The following is a 19,817-nucleotide window of genomic DNA, read 5'->3' on the forward strand; positions in this document are numbered from 1 at the left end:
CGTCATATAATAAACAGGATATAATTAAATTCTAAATATTCAGATAAATTATAGAAATATTACAGCTAAATTTTTTCATTTAACCATAATAATAACTATGATTTTCTTTTTTTTTTTTTTTTTTTTAACTTTTAACACGCTTATGTACTTTTTATTATTAAAAAGTGATCGCATTAAATAATGCTGCAAAGAACAATTTCTCTTATTAAAGCACAGACGAAATTTATTATTATTTCATCGTTAATTTCACTTACAAAGATGTAATAGAAAGGAAGGTATTACAAGAGAGAGAATTGATATTACTTATATTATTGATTCTTAAAAATCCTGATTTCTTTTTTCTTTATCCAATTATAATACGATCATTGTACTCGTAAATATATACGAACTATAACTTAAAGTACAATATTTACAATATTTTATTAGCGATGTAAAAAATGTGAATGCAGTTAGTCAGATACATCACAATTTAATGAAACATTGCGACCTTTTTTTTTTTTCTTTCTTCCTTTTCTTTTTTTTTTTTTAACACGTTCCATGCCAAGCCATTTTTGTCTGACTTGTCGTTCAGGCCATTTGATATTTTGACTAAAGATTAAATGTAATTATTAATTATTGTATATATATAACAATTAAATAAACTTATGTGTTTTATTCTATACTGCATTTTGTATATTTTTTTGGTTGAAATATATTTCAACCATCATCATTTTTTTGGTTGAAATATATTTTACAGAATTACATTTGTCATAAAATATATGTTTTCAGCGCATTAAATAAATATGACTGCGTGTACCATCGGTGGTACACGTGGCCTGAAGATCAAGTTTAACGTGTTAACTACGGAACGTGTTAACGAAAGCTCAAAGCTCCAATGAATCGTATCTTTAATTAAACTAATTTACATTAATTAAATTTAGGGATGTATATATATATATACACATAAATGTATGTATGTATCATGTGCAATTTCACGCGATTAAATAATCGATCGTTAAGAGCATTAAGGAATTACTTTCGGTGTTACTGTCAGAAAGAAATTAAATTATATATATATATATAATTATTTCTTTTAATTTTTTTTTTAATCTTTTTTGTTTATTTCTTTTCCTTTATTTATTTTCTCTTATCATTTCATTTTACTTAGCACACGCACAAAAATGCTCACATTTCGTACGTCGCATAATCGTGATAAATTTAAATAATAAAAATTCATACTCGACATCGAAGATTTGTAAAATGGCGAAAATTTTCATGCATATTTAGAAATGAACAAATTAATCTTAATAACCATAATAAATGCTGAGGTATTATGTAAATAAGTATGTATGTATGTACATATAAAATTAATACTTTGCATATAACGTGTATATGTATGTATTTATGTATGATATTATATGACATTTTTAGAGTCAAATTATATTACATCTTTTACAGATCTTTTTTATTATTTATATTACAAACTTATGTAATCGTTCTTCTTTCGCTCTCTCTCTCTTTCTCTCTCTCTCTCTCTCTTTTTCATACACTTTTTCTTTTAATCGAATGTTCGTTTCTTATTTAAAATTTATTGAATCTGTTAAAGTACAATGCCGTCTATTATTATAATTATGGTTAGAACGAATAAATAATTTTAATAATAGCAACGCGTAAAGAACGACAATGCAAAAGAGAAATATATTAATCAGATTTTGTATCATTTTAATAATATTAATAATTCACAAAAGGTATTCGTATGACATACTACAAAATTTATTGTGTTATATATATATATATATATATATATATATATATATATATATATATATATTATATAAAAAACAAGAAATGGAATATAATTAAAAAAAAAAAAAAAATATATATATATATATATATATATATGTATGGAAATTTTCGAGAATTCTATGATTAAGATCGATTTGATTATAAAAAGGATGAAAATGTACGATTTGACTAGATGGAAAAGTTATACTGATTCGTGTATATGCGAACGCTCTGAAATCGAGGATCGATAATGCCTTTGGTCTTCCATGTTCGGATTCGAACTAACGGGTGTTTGACAATTAGTGGCAGCATGTATGTAATAACATTAATAATGAGAGAAAAAAATTACAATATGACGTTATATTTATCTAAAACACTTATATATGTATATATATATATATGTCTGTGTGTGTATGTGCGTGTATTTTCTTTCACCAAAATTATAAACCAATGTTTACGCCAAAATATACATAATTACATATACCGAAGTAAATCCACGCTCGATAATAAAAATTTCCAATTTTTAACATGAATCATATTATAATGATCGAAATGATGGTAATGAATAATGATTCAAAAGATCGCGCATAATAATTAATTTCGTTAGCGGACAAATATTGATTTTTTTTTCTTTCTTTTCTTTTTATTATTATTATTATTATTATCATTATTATTATTATTATTATTATTATTATTATTATTATTATTATTATTATTGTTATATTTTTTTTTATTTTCTTTCTTTCTTTTTTTATTTATTTATTTTTTTCGTTATCTTCTTTTCTTCTTATTTTTTCTTATTAGTAACATATTAAAAATCGTAAGAAGCCTCGTCGCTTTCCTTCGTACTCCTGAAGCCGATTTTATAAAGGCCACCGGCGATAACACCACCGACTATTGGACCAACCCAATAAACCCAATGATTCGACCAATATGTTAGGATAACGGCAGGACCCAATGATCTCGCTGGATTCATGCTACTACCTGTGAATGGTACTGCGGCCATGTGCGACACAGAAATGGCTAAACCTATAGCTAAAGGTGCCCATCCTTTCGTGTCGCTTCTTTTTGGGTCTGTAACAGCATGTACCACCAGAACCAGAAGAAATGTGATAATTGCCTCCATAACGATACCTTGACCTGCCTCAACACCTTCAGCCAAATCTGTTGCACCCAATCCTTGATTCAGTTGCTGAGCTGGTGTTAACATCTGTAATATCAATATATTTTTATATATGTGAGTACGTGTATGCGTGTATGTATATGTGTATGTATATATATATATATATATATGTCTGTATAAAATTCTATTTATATTTTATTTAAATAGAGATCTTTAATAATTATAATTTCATTGAATCGAAGAATAAAATTAATCGAATTTGAAAATTTTCAATTTGATTAAAATAATTATAATTACATTTAATAATTATATTCGTATATAATTTGTTATATCTAATATTATTTAATAATTATATTAATTTACATATAATAAATTATAATTGTTTTAATAATTATAAATAAATTATTAAATTCAAGAATTAACGAAGTTTTTATCAAAAATAAAAATGTCATAGTTTCTAAAGAATATATTTCCTTTGTTAAATAATAGTATAAAAAAAAAGGAAAAAAAAAAAAAAAGAAACAAGAAAAAGATAAAAGTATGCTCGTAGTATACCTTTAAAACAACGGCACCAGCTATTGCTCCGCAACTTTGACAAACGATGTAACAAAGTGTTTTCAGGATGGAACAATTGCCGCTGACGAAAAGACCGATCGTTACCGCAGGATTTACGTGACAACCAGAGATTGGGCCTAAAAACTGTATCAAAAAAAAACAGAAACGAATATAACATTAGCACGTACAAATTTATAATATTTTATAACAATTTAAATTAATATTCGTTTTGATCGAGGTTTAATAACATTTGAATTTCGCGCGAAAATGAGAACACGTTGTGCTGCCATCTTGTGATACGTAATGATATTAACTTCACAAAACGTTAATATCAATAGTCATAAAAAGATGTCGATAAATTTTAAACGTTATAGATGTCGCTTTTATTTAAAGTTAACAATCCGTATGATTCTTAATGAACGTATAAAGTAATATTAATAAATGATACATTTAGTATTTTTTTTAAATATTTATTAAACTATGATTCTTGATATCGACGATATATACGAATGATACGTTATCGTCACACTTCGACAATTAAAAGTAAAATATAAGGAAAATTACAACGAGATAGCAGCACTAGATATTTTTTATACAAAATTCAAATGCCATTTAAATTTCGTAATTATGACATAACCAAAAAAAATCCTCCCTTTCTTTTCATTAAATTGAACCAATCAAATTATAATAGAAATCAATTAAAATTCTTAATGTCGAACAAAATATTTCAGACGAATATTGAACGAAAAAATTGAAAGTTCTTTTTAAAGAACTTTCCTTAAATTTAATCCAACGAAAAAGAAGGATATCTTAAAAGAAAAAAAAGAAAAAAAAAAAAAGAAAAAGAAGGATATCGTAAAAAAGAAAAGAAAATAAAAGAAGATTCTAACGAATCACTTGATAAATTATTTGTTAGTTCTAATATTCTAAATCAATATTTTCAATAAATCTGATCAATGTTTATAACAAAACATCAATAATTGATATAAATGAACGATATTACATTAATTTATACAATCAACAATTGTCATTTATTTTAATTAAAACATTCATAAATATAATAAATCGTCAGTATTTTATATAAAAGATGATCAATATTTATAATAAATCCAAAAACAATCTTAACATTTAATTATTTATATTAATTATATCACTTAAATATATTTTATTATAAATATCAATCGAAATATTCGTATATCGTTCATTTTATTTAACAAAATATAAATTATTCATCTCATTTATTTGATAAAATATAAATCGTTCATCTTATATATTTCCCAAAAATATTTGATCATTTAAATTATTGATTGATGAAAATATTGATCGAAAAAAAGAAAAACAAAAAAATAGAAAATCATTAAAATTTTCATTATCCCGTACGAGCGCACACGAACGAATACGTAAATAGATACAAATAAAGGAGCAAAAAAAAAAAAAAAAAAAAAAAAAAAAAAAAAAAAAAGAAAAAAAAGAAGAAAGAAAAAGAAAAGAAAGAAAATTATTCAACTCGCATTTATCTCAAAGCTCAAAGAACACGTGGACGAACTCGTTCACCGTAGACTCCTTGGCGTCTACGTTCGAAAGGATAAGGAAGGAGGAGCGTATCGGAGGGATACAAAGAGTCTCACCGAGTAACTAACCGATTTGGTTTTGGTCGACTCACAAGAGGGTCTGCGACGGCCCAGTTCTCATGTATAACAAGCAAGGTCTCGGTTTGCCGCGGGCGATCGAGCGCACGTCCGAGATTTGCCATGATTGCGCAACGAGAGATCTCTTTTCTCGCTTTGCGTTCATTACGTCTCTTTCTCTCTCTCTCTCTCTCTCTCTCTATCTCCTTTTTCTCTTTCTCTATCTATCTTTATCTAACTCTAATCTTTACCTCTCTTTTTTTTCTTCTTTACCTTTCTTTTTTCTCTTCTCTCTCTCTTTCTCTCTCTTTTTTTCTCTCTCTCTTTTTCTCTCTCTCTCTCTCTCTCTCTCTCTCTTTTTTCTCTCTCTCTTTTTTTTAATTCTCCCGGATCAATCCCGGATTAACTTTTCGTTGTCTCCATTTTCACGCAACCATTACGCTAATCGTTTTTGAATCGTTTCGAGAACGAGATCGTCGATCGGCTTGATCTCCATGAATTCGACCAGTTTTTATACTCGGCACGAATTATGAATGAATCGACACGTTAAAGCATTATCGGGGTCATTCATTTAAAAAATGAATATACGAAGAACGAGCGAACGCGACTCGTACGAATAATAAACGAATATCATTTTTTAATATGACCATTAAAATGGAGCGCGTTTGTTTTTAACAAATTCATTGTTAACAGGGAATCATGTTTATGCCTGAAAAGATCTATCAAAGAAAAAAAAAAAAAAAAAAAGAAAAAAGAAAAAAAAGGAAAAGAGACAATTTTTATGATTTAGCTCTTTCTTAGTTTTCTTTTATCTTTTGCATGCAATTATTTTTTCTTCATTCGATATAAAGAATCATCGTAAATATCTAAGGTAGAGACGCCTGTGGTTTTTTTTCAGCAAAAATTTTTCAAAGAAACAATTTTTTTTATTATTTTTATATCGTTTGTCAAAAAAAAAAAAAAAAAAGAAAAAAAAAGAAAAAGATAGAAAAAAGAAAAGAAAATTCATTCCATCACAAAATAGATGTGTAATATTTTCATTTGATAAAAAAAAAAAAAAAAAAAAAAAAATTGAATCTCGTTTTGCACAGTATTTCCGAAAAATAAACAAGAAAAAAAAAGAAAATCAAGAAGCACTTACAGTACATTAAAAGGAAAAAAAAATTCTTCGTGAAATCATATTTATTTGTAATATTTTCATTTAATAATAAAAAAAAAAAAAAAAAAAAAGAAAAAGAAAAAAATGAGCTATTGAATTTACCATACGATTTTCAATAAAACGTATCGGTAAATATTTTCAACGATTTAAGAAAAAGAAAATTATGAATATTAAAAACAAAAAACCAGACAATGATATGACATATAATTATGTGTAATATCATTCAGATCGTTTTAATATTTTTCAAAATATCATTGGCACCGATTTACAATTTTTGCTTTTTATTCTTTTTAATCAAGATAACCATTTAAAGTTATAAGTTATATTTAAGCTTAAGATATATTTAAATTATAATATCGACTTCGAACGAACGTAATTCCGATTATTATCCTTCAAGGATAACACTCGATCGAATTAAAGAAAATATTATCGAAAAGTCAAATTTTTCTTTTTTTATTTATTTTTTTTTTTATTTCTAATTATCCAATCATTATGTATTTAACCATTTAACGTATACAGATTCGATCGATATTATTTAATTGAAAGAATTAAAGAGAAATATAATCGACGTGATTGATAATAGAAAATTATGTATAATAGAATAAGATTAAAATAAGATTTGAAAGTATATCCTTTAACAAACGCTTTATTTAAAAGATGATTATATTCGATATATATTAAATCAAAATCATACACCCTGTATATCGTAAATACCGGATATCATTTTTTTATTTTTTTTTTTCATTCAAAGGATTAACATTTATCTCTTTCTCTCTTTCTCTCTTTTTTACTTTTCTTTTTTTCTTTTTCTTTTTTTTTTTCCTTACTTCATCCACTCCGGTAGTCTACGTTATTAGAGATAAGATTTATTAGTGCCGTGCATTCGATAAGATCCCATTTGACATTTTTTTTTTTTTTTACGTCTAAAGATTGTATAGAGACGTTCTAAGAGTAAAAAAAAAAAAAAAAAAAGAAAAAAAAAAAGAAATAGAAAAATATAGAGTACGAGAAAAAAACAACAACAGAAGTAAACATATTATCTATGTTTTCTTCTTTTTGTTTTTCTGCGAATCTCATACTCACGTAAATAAGTGAAAACATAATTAAGTGACTAATAATAAATTACGTTTATTATATTTTTCATTGATAAAATTAGAGTTTAAATATTTTACGTTAGAGAATTAATAGATATATCAATGAAAAAAATCCATCGAGTGGAACAGAAATCTAAAGAAATTTTCAATATTTCGTTCGTTCTTATACAAAAGAAAGTCAATATTTACATGAAATGAAACGTCATGATAAGAACATCCTGTATATGAAGATATTATTAACGTAAAACGATCTTAATGTCTGTCCGCTTGCTATACATATATATATATATATGTGTGTGTGTGTGTGTGTGTGTCTGTCTCTCTCTCTCTCTCTCTCTCTCTCTCTCTCTCTCTCTCTCTCTCTCTTTATATGTGTGTGTGTGAGCGTGCACGCGCGTGCGTTTATGCTATCAAAAATTCCATACAAGTCGATTAGTATTGATAGATCGGCGGCCATCGACCTCAAAAATGTGTGTGTGTATATATATATATATGTATACATATGTATGTATGTATGTATATATGTATATACACATATAGTGACGCATATCGAATAATAATAAATCATGTAAGATCTAGAATTACTTAATAGATTCGTAAGCCTCGAGGGCCTATAACCTATAGCCTCCGGTAATACGGAGACCGATTTATAAAGAGATTTTATTTATCTCGAGAATCTCGAGAAACTCATTTCACATAAGTTCGAAGAAGAACGAATAGCAAAAGTATTTGAGATATCTTCCTTCTTTTTCTTTTCTCATAAAAGTCATCGTAAACGTTCAACAAAATATCATTCACTTATAATTGATACCAATAATAAGAACAAATATTCTATATAATTCGAGTTAATGTAAAAGAGAAAAAGAGAGAGAGAGAGAGAGAGAGAGACAAAGAAAGAAAGAGACAAATGGATACCTTTTTTTATATTCTTTCTAATTTATCGATCGTTAATTTAATCCTTTACGTTTAAAATATCAAACGTTTACGTTTAATACGTTTAAATAATTTTACGTATAATTAATTATTACAAAGTACGTCAAATTATTTTCACGAATGATTCGAAAAATTTGTTATCTTTCGAATAATTAGAACAATTTGTAATCATTCGTATTATTTGTAAAGAAAAAAAAAAAAAATGAGACGAATTGTTAAGGATAAAAAAGAAAAAAAGAAAAAAAAGAACATACATATATATATTAAATAAATATTTTAATGAATTGTATAATAAATAAAATAATTATTTCATTAATTTAATAACAAATTACTAAATGATCATAGAACACATTAACGTTTATTTCGTTAAATGCGAAAATAATTCGATCGTACGATTCGTACTAAAATATCGATCAAATTGCGAATCTTATGAATTATTCGTCAACAAAGAAAAAAGTACGAGACGAATTATTAAGTATAAGATGAGAGAAAAAAAAACAATGAGTACTTACTAAATATAATAATACGATAAATGATCATTAATCATCATACGATATATCTTTCATAATTCATTTATAATATATTAATTATTATAAATTTTTAATATCATGAAAAATTTCGTGTCAAGGATCAACTTTGATTTAATAATTTATCAATAGTTTATTAATGCAATCGATTGCTAAATTATTATATATATATATATATATATATATATATATATATATATATATATATATATATATATATATTTATTGATTATTATCTCTTTCTATCTCTCTCTTTCTTTCTCTTTATATATATGTGTATCTTTGTCTCTATATATATGCATATATATATATATATATACATATATATATTTTTATATAATATGTATATATGTATAATATATACTAATAATAATAATAATAATAATAATAATATATATATATATATGTAGATTATAATTAATTATTAATTTGTGCTATTAAAATGATTAAAATGATAGATGATGTCTTGAAAAGAAACTTTGAGAAGAAATAGTAAAAGTAAAGGAAAAAAAAAAAAAGAAAAGAAAAAAGAAAAGAAAAAAAAAATAGGGCAGAATATGTAACGCCTGCGTAAGTCAAAGACGATTGACATTAGAGTGACGTCTTTCACATCTTTCAACTTATAAACGTAACTATGTATATATATATATATATATATATATACACACATATACAGTAGATAAATAGTAGTAGAAATATCGTACCATATGTCTCGTCTCTAGTATTCTTACGTAATCGTACAAAACCTTCTGAAAGGTTTGAGAGAGTCTGCACGGCATTATCGCGAAGTGCCATTTGTCACCTTTTAGATTGGACGTGCATCGACGATATGATATTTGTCTTATGAACAACACGTGTACGTTTTATAAGTTTTTTCGACTGATCTTTACACGTGCCGAACTCTTTCATCTCGACAATACACGAAGGTCTCTCTTTCTCTCTCTTTCTCTCTCTCTCTCTCTCTCTCTCTCTCTCTCTCTCTCTCTCTCTCTCTCTCTCTCTCTCTGTCATTTTATCTCTCTGTCTATCTCTCTATTTGTCTCTTTGTGTTTCATTTACATACGTCCTTTTTAATTCGAAGTCGAATAGTAAAAGGGTAAAACAATTAGAAAACGTGATCGTGCTAATTAATTGATTTTTATCGATTTACTTTAATAATTAATACGGATAGAAATCTTTTCCGTTCTTAGGATCATCTTTTAGATTAATTAACAACCATGAAATTATATATATATATATATATATATATATATATATATATATATGAATATAAAATGTTATATATAAAATATATGAAGATAAATTTAAAGAATGATTATTGGAGTGAGTTTTCTTTTATTAAATATATATTATATATTATATTAAATAAATTAATATCTATGGATATTTTTTTCTGATTTTGAAATCATTTTCGAGATTAATCAATCATAAACTCCGCATATATATATATATTTTTTTTTTTTATATGTTTTATATATATATATATAAAATATATAAAAAATTATATGTGGAATATATAAAACTAAATAAAAGAAATAATCTTTAATTCCATATATATTAAATTATATTATATATATATATGTAATTAATGATCATTTTATTTATTTCATTAATCATCTACAATTTTCAAAGGAAAAAAGAACATTCCTAGTTTTTTCAAAAAATTCATAGATCAATCCAACAAATTATGACGTATACGTTGATATAAGGATTTCATTAAATTAATTTATTAATCGTACGAAAGAACATTTCACGTTTTGCAATTTAAAATTTACAACAATTCTATGTATGCCTTTCAATCACATATATTTCAATTCTACAATTTCACAATTATATTGGAATCTAATTGATAATTCTTCCGTTCGTTCGTTCGTTATTACTCTAGTCGTGTGTGTTTGTTCTCTCGAATAAGAGAAAAAAAAAACAAGAAAAAGAAGAGAGATAGAGAGGAAAGAAAGAAAAGAGAGAGAGAGAGAGAGAAAGAGAGAGAGAGAGAGAGAAAAAAGCATCATCGATATACATACATACTTATATTTCATTGGTTAAGAGAGACAAGCGGAGGGAAGGAAAGTTTGCGTTTTGTTCGAGACTCGTGCGTTCAGCGATTTAAAAAGGCTGAGAGCAAAACTCTGCGTAAGGTATAAAGGGAGCTGAGAGGGGAATAGTTGGGGAAGGAGGTAGGTAGGTAAGGAGTTAGTGGAGGAGGAGGTGCGGAGAGAGGGGCGGTAGGCACAAATAAGGCCGCTGATTCGCCCCAGGGAGGGTCTAACCGGCAAGAATATGGTGCAATTTTGCCCTGAAGCATCTGACAACCTACTCAAGTAGCCACCAATACAACCAATTCCAAGTACCACCGATACCATTACCATCATCAAGAAATACAATCTGACCGAACATCTTGGACACTCTCGATTGAGCATATACGATCTCTGACACTCTTCTTATTTTCTTCCTTTTGATATCGCGAATATCAATTTCCGAAGAAAAACCCGGAGCCTAATGATTGAGGTTTTTTTGCACTGACGTTTTTAACGACGTTAATTATGATTACAGTTATAGAATATTGAACATTTCTAACCGATACACTTAAGGAAAAAGTATATATATATATATATATACTACCATCGAGAATATATATATATATATATATATAATACGTTGTAATAATGTAATACAGTATAGATTTATATACCTAATAGTTACATGTACTTGTATGAAATTATTACGTGTTTGAAAAGTTTAGACTTTTTCTTAATAGAAAGAAATATGTTTCGTGTAAATTGTTATGCAACATTTGGGAAAAAATAACTCCTGCGTCTGTGTTTTTTTTTTTTTTTTTTTTTTTTACATTAATTAATTACTCTTAAGTTAGTCTATATATATTGTCTGTATATGTATATATATATACATATATATATATATATGTACCTATAAATATATTTTTAGGAAAGAAAAGAAAACTAATATTTCATATGAATGTTATACAACATTGTTAACAAATGACTTGTATGTATTTCATCATCATTAATTATTACTCTTAGATTACTCATATATATTGGTTCTTATATATTCCATAAATTTATTATTACTCTTAGATTATTCAGATGTATATATATTAAAAAAAACCGTGAATATTTTCCAATGAATGGCTCTCATGTGCCATGATTTTTCTTAGATCAATTAATAGATCAATTAATTACTCTTAGATTACTGGATATAATTGTAATTTTAATTTCACCTTTAAAAAAAAAAAAGGAAATGTTTTAGAAGTTTCGTTATACCTAACTCGAGTTATAATGTTGAAGAATTGAAGAATGAAAAAGATCCAGATGAACGTAGAAAATAGATACGTAATTATTTTCAATGAAACCATTTTCACGTTCTCATACTTCATATATATATATATATATATATATATATATATATATATATATATATATATATATATATATATATATATGTACACACACATGTAGAAAATTTTGATTATTCAGAAGGGTCGATCGTTACGTACGTAATAAGTGTAGAGTATATACTCTTTCTCTCTCTATCTCTCTATTTCTCTCTCTCTCTTTCTCTTTTAAATTTGGCGCACGAGTGATCGATAATATATCAATGATGTAATTGGCAATTCTCTTAGTTCACGTGCATGCTATTGAGAATTAACAAGATATTAAATACGTTTTAGAATGTTATATATATATATATATATATATATATATATATATATATATGTATATTTGAGTAATTTATGGAATATAAATATATATATGAGTAATAATAAATTTTTGAAGTACATATATAAAAGTATATATATAAATATAAACTTTTGTGAAATTATATATATATATATATATATATACACTTTTACGTATGTTTATCGTGGCAAATGTATATATATACACTTTTACGTACGTTCAACGTGACGTCTAAATGTCCAAGAGAAGGATATCTCTCGAAAAACGTTTTACGTGGTACGAAACGGTAAGTCGAAAAAGTAGAAATAGGAAGAAATAGTCGATGCGGATTGTGTGTTAAGTAACTTTTCATCTCTTTTACTTTCAAATAAAGCTATAGGTCGAGGTCGACGTTATATCGTCGGAAGTGCCGTTGGTCATCTTATGCGAATGATGTTTCTTTTTATTTATTTTTTTTTTTTTCTTCATTTTTTTTTCTTTCCCAGAGAAATTGCGCGTCCCAATGTGCCTACGCACCTATATCCACAAAATGTAAACCGTGTGGTGTCTACCTACTTTTTTTTTTCTTTTTCTTTTTTTTTTTTCAGGATCGTTGCTCGTTAAATTTGATTACGAAAATGTCTCCTCGTTGTTAATCGGCCGTGTTATTTTCTTTTTTCTTTCTTTCTTTTTTTATTCCTTTTTTCTTCAAGAACACAGTAGAATTCTATATCATTCCATTTTTACGATATCGCGATTGGACAATTGAATTTCTTATAAATCTAATGTTTTATATTTATAAAAAAGAAGATTAGAAACAGATCCTTCTTTTTTTTTTTTTTTTTTTAATCTAGTAACGACGAAATTGTTTCTTCTCTTTTCTCTATTCGCGTGATATTGCCAATCGATCCTATGATCTCCATATTCATTAATCTAGATCATATATATATATATATATATATATATATATATTCTTTTTCGATGCTTTCAAAAATTAAAACGCGTTCATCTCCAAATTTCAAAAACTTTTTGTTATATAAATAATTAACAAGAAGATTAATATAAATATTGATACAAATTTTTGGATACAAATCTTCCTAATTTTATATATATATATATACACACATACACACACATATATATACATATATACACATATATACATATATTCTGATTTTATATATATGTATATACAAATATACATATATATTTATTCTGATTATATATATATTTATATTAGTTAATAATAGTTAATGATAGTATAAGTTAATAATTAATATAAATAATTAATATAATTTATATTAATTATTAACTTATATAAATTACATTTATAAACATTCATGGGATAATAGATGAATTAAGGTACGATAAATTGAAGAGACTCGCCTGTGCTAAAGCCGCGACTGCAAGGCCAAAGGTAAATGCTATGTGAAGTACAGTAGGTGATTGCCCTTCGACCCATGTTATACACGAGGCACAACCAATCAGGACCAATAGGAACGTTCCAAGGGCCTCGGCAAAAAGTGGCACCAAAAATTCGATTTTTGCTACTTCCTCCAGGCCGACTATGTCTTTAACACCTGCGAACAAAAAAAAAAAAAGAAAAAAAAAGAAAAAAAAAGAAAAAAATGAAAAAGATAAAGAAATAAAAAAAAGGAAAGAAAAAAATATCAACAGAGATTATGTCTTCGAACGATGAAAATTATTTAGTCAGCTCATTTGCATTAGCACGTAAACATATTATACGTTCGAATCATCGAAACGAACGAGTGCATAAGAAATGAGCGTGTGCGTGCATAGGAAATGAAGGAGACGATTAAGAGAAAAAAAAAAAAAAAAAAAAGAAAAGAAAAAAATGTAAAAGAAGAAACAAAGAACGATAAGGTAACCACAATGATATCAAATTTCTTCTAAACAAACGATAAAGCAATTCAACTTAATTTTTAATCAATGATTATATAATCGACAATGATTATACGACATTTTATACATATATATATATATGTATTAATAATAATATTATTAAACAAATAAATACACAAATACATTATCACATTGGGAAGAATTATTTAAATTTAATAAATAAATTAAGATATTAGGATAAGAAATTATTAAAATAAAAAGAAGAAAAAAAGAAAAAAAAAAAAGGAAAATATTATATTCGAGAGGAAAGAGAAAAATACGATAGAAGAAAAATTAAATGATAATTAGAATATTTTTCTTCGACGAAAAAGATAAAACTACGTCTTTAGCGTGACAATTGTTTTGTTTTGTTTTTTTTTTTTTTTTTTTTTTATTAGATAAGTACGAGAGATCGTGTAACACGGATGGTCCCTCGATCGGAATTATTCTGTCATTGTTAATCGTATTAACGTGTTATTTCTGTTACTCCTGTTGCTTACGTATGACGGAAAATGTTCTGCTAAAGGTCAACCCCATCAGAAATATATTCGAAATATCTTTCGATCATCGAAATGTATAGATTTCCTTTTAAATGGATATAGTTTATTCATTGTTAAATGTTTTATTCAAGAAAGTAAACATCGAGAAAGAGATAGAAATGGAGATATGGAGATAGAGATATAGAAAGAGAGAGAGAGAGAGAGAGAGAAAGAGAGATATGATATCTTAATCCATCGGTAAAATAATTCCAACAATAGTCGCTGCATCGTTTGAGTTTACGTTGGACCCATACCCTAACAGCAATAAAACTAATGAAAACTATGGCATAACATACAAGATAAAAATCGTGAAAGTGTTATGTTATAGTGCTGTTACAGTAACAAACTGAAAGAAACACCGATAAGAATTCTTCTTATCTCTTATATTTGCATCTGCTACTACCTTCAAGACTTACTTACTTACTTACTTACTTACTTACTGATTTATTTACTTACTTATTTACTTATTTACTTATGTACATATATACTTATGTACACACATACGCATACACACACACATACACGCACACATCACAGGCACACGCGCACGCAGTCACACGAACGAACATACCACCATACTCAGGAATTCGCAATAATCTTTGTTTATTAATAAAAAAAAAAAAAAATAAAAAAAAAATAAAAAAAAGAAAGAAAAAAAACAGAAAGAAAAAGGAATCAAATCGATCGAGAAGAAAATTTACCTTTGCACGTTTTGCTCATGATTCCGCGAAGAACAATTTAGAAGAAGAAGAAGAAGAAGAAAAAGAAGAAGATGAAGAAGAGGACGAAGAAGACGAAGACGAAGAAGAACACTGTCCGATCAGAACTTCTATGATCTTTTTTGCTTTTCCGTTCTCGACCTTAGTTTTCTTTATCGATTTATCGATTAGAAAAAAAAAAAAAAAAAACGAAGAAGATACACGATCTATCAGTTCAGACTCAAACGCCCAGACGTTTCACTTGTTCCTTCACAGATTGTACATACATACACACATATATATATATATACATATACATATATACATATATATGTATATATCGGGTGATACTGTGTATCGACAACACGCACAAAAAATATATACTATATAAATATAAATAAATATATATAAATAAATAAATATATATACACGTATATATTATATAAATATATATATATATATATATAATTTTAATATATATATATATATATATATATATATATATATATATATTAGTCGTGATATTGGAGTACGTTCGCACGTGAGTTTCTGGACTATTGAATCGGCGGAGTCCGAGTTTCGCCTTCATATATCGTTCTTCTCTACTACGGTCTGCCCCTCCACTATCTCTCTCTCTCTCTCTCTCTCTCTCTCTCTCTCTCTTTCTCTCTTTCTCTCTCTCTCTCTCACTCACTCTCTCACTATCTCACTCACTCTCTCAATCTGTCTGTTCGTCGTCATCAGCGTCAGTTCTCTCGTCTTGCTACCACCACCACCACAACCACCACCACCACCAACACCATCATCATCACAACCATCATCATGATTACAACATGTACGATTCAACTCGAAAAACTCAATGAATAGTCACCATTTTATTAATATTAATTAATCGGGCAATGTGAATCACGTGTGAATTTTAAATGAGATCGTTGAAAGGAAAAGAAAATGAAAAAGGAAAGAAATCAAAGAAAATAAACAGATAAAGAAATTTTCGAACGAGCGTTTCATTTTTGGATGAAACATATTATAACCTTTTGAGGGTGTCGCGATACCCTTCTTTGTCAATCACTCGCATAATTATAACGTGATAATATTAACGTTTATCAATTTGTCAAACGTACTTTTACCTTTAAACATGTTCTTCCAATGTGTAAAATAATATCGATAAGAAACAAGTGTTTTAAGTTTAAATGAAAACTACGAGAATACAATTAGTATTAACGTGATACATATATCATGTTAGGTGATATGATAGGATATAAGAAAATTATAATATACGATCTACATTAATGTACACATACACAATAGATAAAACGTATATGCATGTGCTAATAAACTTAAGATATAACGTAGAACGCAATACTACGAATGGGAGAATAACAGGATGGTATTGTACATAAATGTAATTAATTAATTACGTGTAATATGTACACAATGTACACGTAACCGTACAAATAGTTAATCCTTTGCGATCGGTAGACACTCTTTGGTATAAACGTATAGTTCCCGTCGCGCTAATTATCTTCATTTTCGTATTAGCCTTCGATTTTTGTTTTTGTAAAGAAAAAAAAAAAAAAAAAAAAAAAGAAAAAAGAAGGTGAAAAAATATAAATAAATGTACATATAAAGTCAAAAGAAATCAATAAAGACAAATTCTTTACGAAATCGTAATATATTCGAAATCGAATTATATTCTATCATTTGCATTTGGGTTATTTATTTTCGTTCCAAAAAAAAAAGAAAGAAAAGAAAAAAAAAAAAAAGAAAAAGAAAAAAAATCGATGAAATGAAAAATTCTTACAAATATTGACGAATCACGTTAATATCACTATTTTAAATCGCACGAAGATAAATCGTAACGCTAGACTCTTTTACCTGAATGAAATATAAAACGTCATTCATAGGTAAAAGAAAAAGAACGTTTTTATGATTTATCAAGAATTTGTTACGCAAGATCGAATGTGAATAATGAAAATGATATATCACTCGTTATTATAAGTTTGTCAAAAATAAGATATTTCCATTGTTATAGAAAATTATATTATCGATTTTATGATAAAATTTCTGATTACGTGATTATATTAATTAACGACAAAATCACGATGAACAATTAAATTTTTTCAATGATTGATCTTCGAACGAACGATCGTTGTAATATATATATATATATATATACGATGTAACTATTGATCGTTACAATATAAATATAGAAATATTGTAAATAAATATTTTCGAAAAATTGTTTCATTCTCATTTCTAATGAGATTTACGTATAAAATGGTCGATCAAGGTGAAAAGATTAGCGATAGAAAGAGAGAAATAGAGAGAGAGAGAGAGAGAGAGAGAGAGAGAGAGAGAGAGAGAAGAAGAAGAAGAAGAGAAAAAGAGAGAAGTGACGTACCGTGGAAGAGGATGTGACGTAGCAAATCCGAACGTTTATAAGTTGTTATTTATCCCCTCCGTTCCTCCCCCTCTAACACATTTACGATCATTTGGATTAGTTTTACGTAATATTTTTAAAGCTAATGCGAAACTAGTCGAGCAGATTACTTTCCATGGGAATTTTATGAGATACGTATCATTCGAGTATATATGTATATACATATGTACGTATGTATATATGTATGTATATATGTATGTATGTATGTATGTATGTACTTACGTACGTATTTTTATGAGAGATGATATCTCCTTTTTTTTTCTCTTCTTATTCTTCTTATTTTTCCTTTTACTTCCTTTTCTATCTTAAGTTTTAAAGATAAATAAATAGATAATAATAACAACAAATACGAGATTTTTTTTTTTTCCTGGACATTAAATATAAATAAAAAATACTTGTCGATTATCTCTTTCCCTTGTACGAATGTAAACGTTAAACTATCTATATTTTATATATACACACACATATATATATATATATAAATATAAATAAATAAATATTAAATTATATGGTTTACATAGTCTTAAGAAAAATATCTTGGTTTTTTTCTTTTTTTCCTTATTTTGCTTATTCCTCTTATTTTACTTTTTTATGCATCTTTTTTTTTTTATCTGACAGTTTCGATAAAGAGAAAGAGAGATAGATAGATAGATACTAGGTACGAGTTCGACTTAGATTCTTTGAGGAACATTAGATAGAAATAAAAAACTTGACGATTATCTGCTTCTTTGGTACGTGTGACAACGTTACATATCTCTCATTTATATACATACATACATACATACATATATACATACATATGTACATACATATACATATATATACATATAAGTTTTAAATTATGAACTTAACTTCGAGGCACGTACGTTTCTTCTTGGTTATCGCGTTTTATGTTTCTTTCGTGTCATATGGCAGTTGAGTGATCTTTGCAAGAGAAAGAGAGAGAAAAAAAAGAGAGAGAGAGAGAGAGAGAGATTTTTACTGTCTTAAGAGTAATAGACAGTAAATCTCATTTTTTTTTCTCTCTGTCTCTCTTTTCCTTTCTCTCTGTCTCTCTTTTTCTTTCTCTCTTTCTCTCTTTCTTGCTCGTTATCCGATAAAAATATTTTTGGGCAAATATTTTAAGGCAAATTTGAATATAATGTTAGCAGATACGCATGATGTATTTTTAGTACTCGAACTTGTTGTCTGATCGATACTTTATAATGCAAATTTCTTATATCATCCACCGAACGAATTAGATTATATAGTCGGTCGAAAACAAAAAAAAAAAAAGAATACTAATGTAGATATTTACTTTTTTTTTTTTTTTTTTTTTTTTTTTTAAAATTGAACAAAACTTTCGCGTTAGAATAGAAATTAGGGTGATAAGAAGTGAATTGAGTTAATAAAATTCTTTAAAATTAATGCTAAATGCGAACAATCCTCTACATCCTAACATCCTCTTGGTGGTAATTAAAAGCCATTAATTAGGTCACTACGTTGGCAATGTTGTCTTCCGTAAATAGTTCTCTCCCTCTTTCTCTTTCTCTCTCTCCCTCTCTCTTCCTCTCTGGTACACCTGCTCTTTTATTATGATAACATTAACGATGACGTATGCAAAAGACAACGAATAACAACGATAGTCACGAGCATCTCTGTTCTATTTAAATAATATTTTTTCTTCGTAAATTTATAATGATCATTTTATGGTATTATAAGATATTTAAATAATTGTTTCATTCCAAACAAGATTTTTATTACGTACGATTATATTGTTAAAATAGTATTATGTA

General features: G+C 26.8%; 1 protein-coding gene across 3 annotated transcripts in view; it reads right to left on the bottom strand.

Annotated features, from left to right (window-relative positions):
- Positions 1-2,487: 2,487 nt before the first annotated feature.
- Positions 2,488-19,817, bottom strand: part of LOC124955398 (aquaporin AQPAn.G) — a 26,102-nt gene continuing 8,772 nt past the window's right edge. For 2 of the 3 annotated variants that reach the window (XM_047509755.1, XM_047509756.1), the window contains exons 3-5: positions 13,847-14,040; positions 3,443-3,586; positions 2,488-2,974 (exon numbers count right to left, since the gene is read on the bottom strand). In XM_047509755.1, coding sequence (XP_047365711.1) covers positions 2,576-2,974; positions 3,443-3,586; positions 13,847-14,040 — 737 coding nt within the window. In that variant the 3' untranslated portion in view covers positions 2,488-2,575. Of the gene's footprint in view, positions 2,975-3,442; positions 3,587-13,846; positions 14,041-15,602; positions 15,998-19,817 lie in introns of those variants that run through there. The other variant, XM_047509757.1, reaches the window with a different exon arrangement.

Source organism: Vespa velutina, chromosome 18 (genome assembly GCF_912470025.1).
Source record: "Vespa velutina chromosome 18, iVesVel2.1, whole genome shotgun sequence".
NCBI lineage: Eukaryota > Metazoa > Arthropoda > Insecta > Hymenoptera > Vespidae > Vespa > Vespa velutina.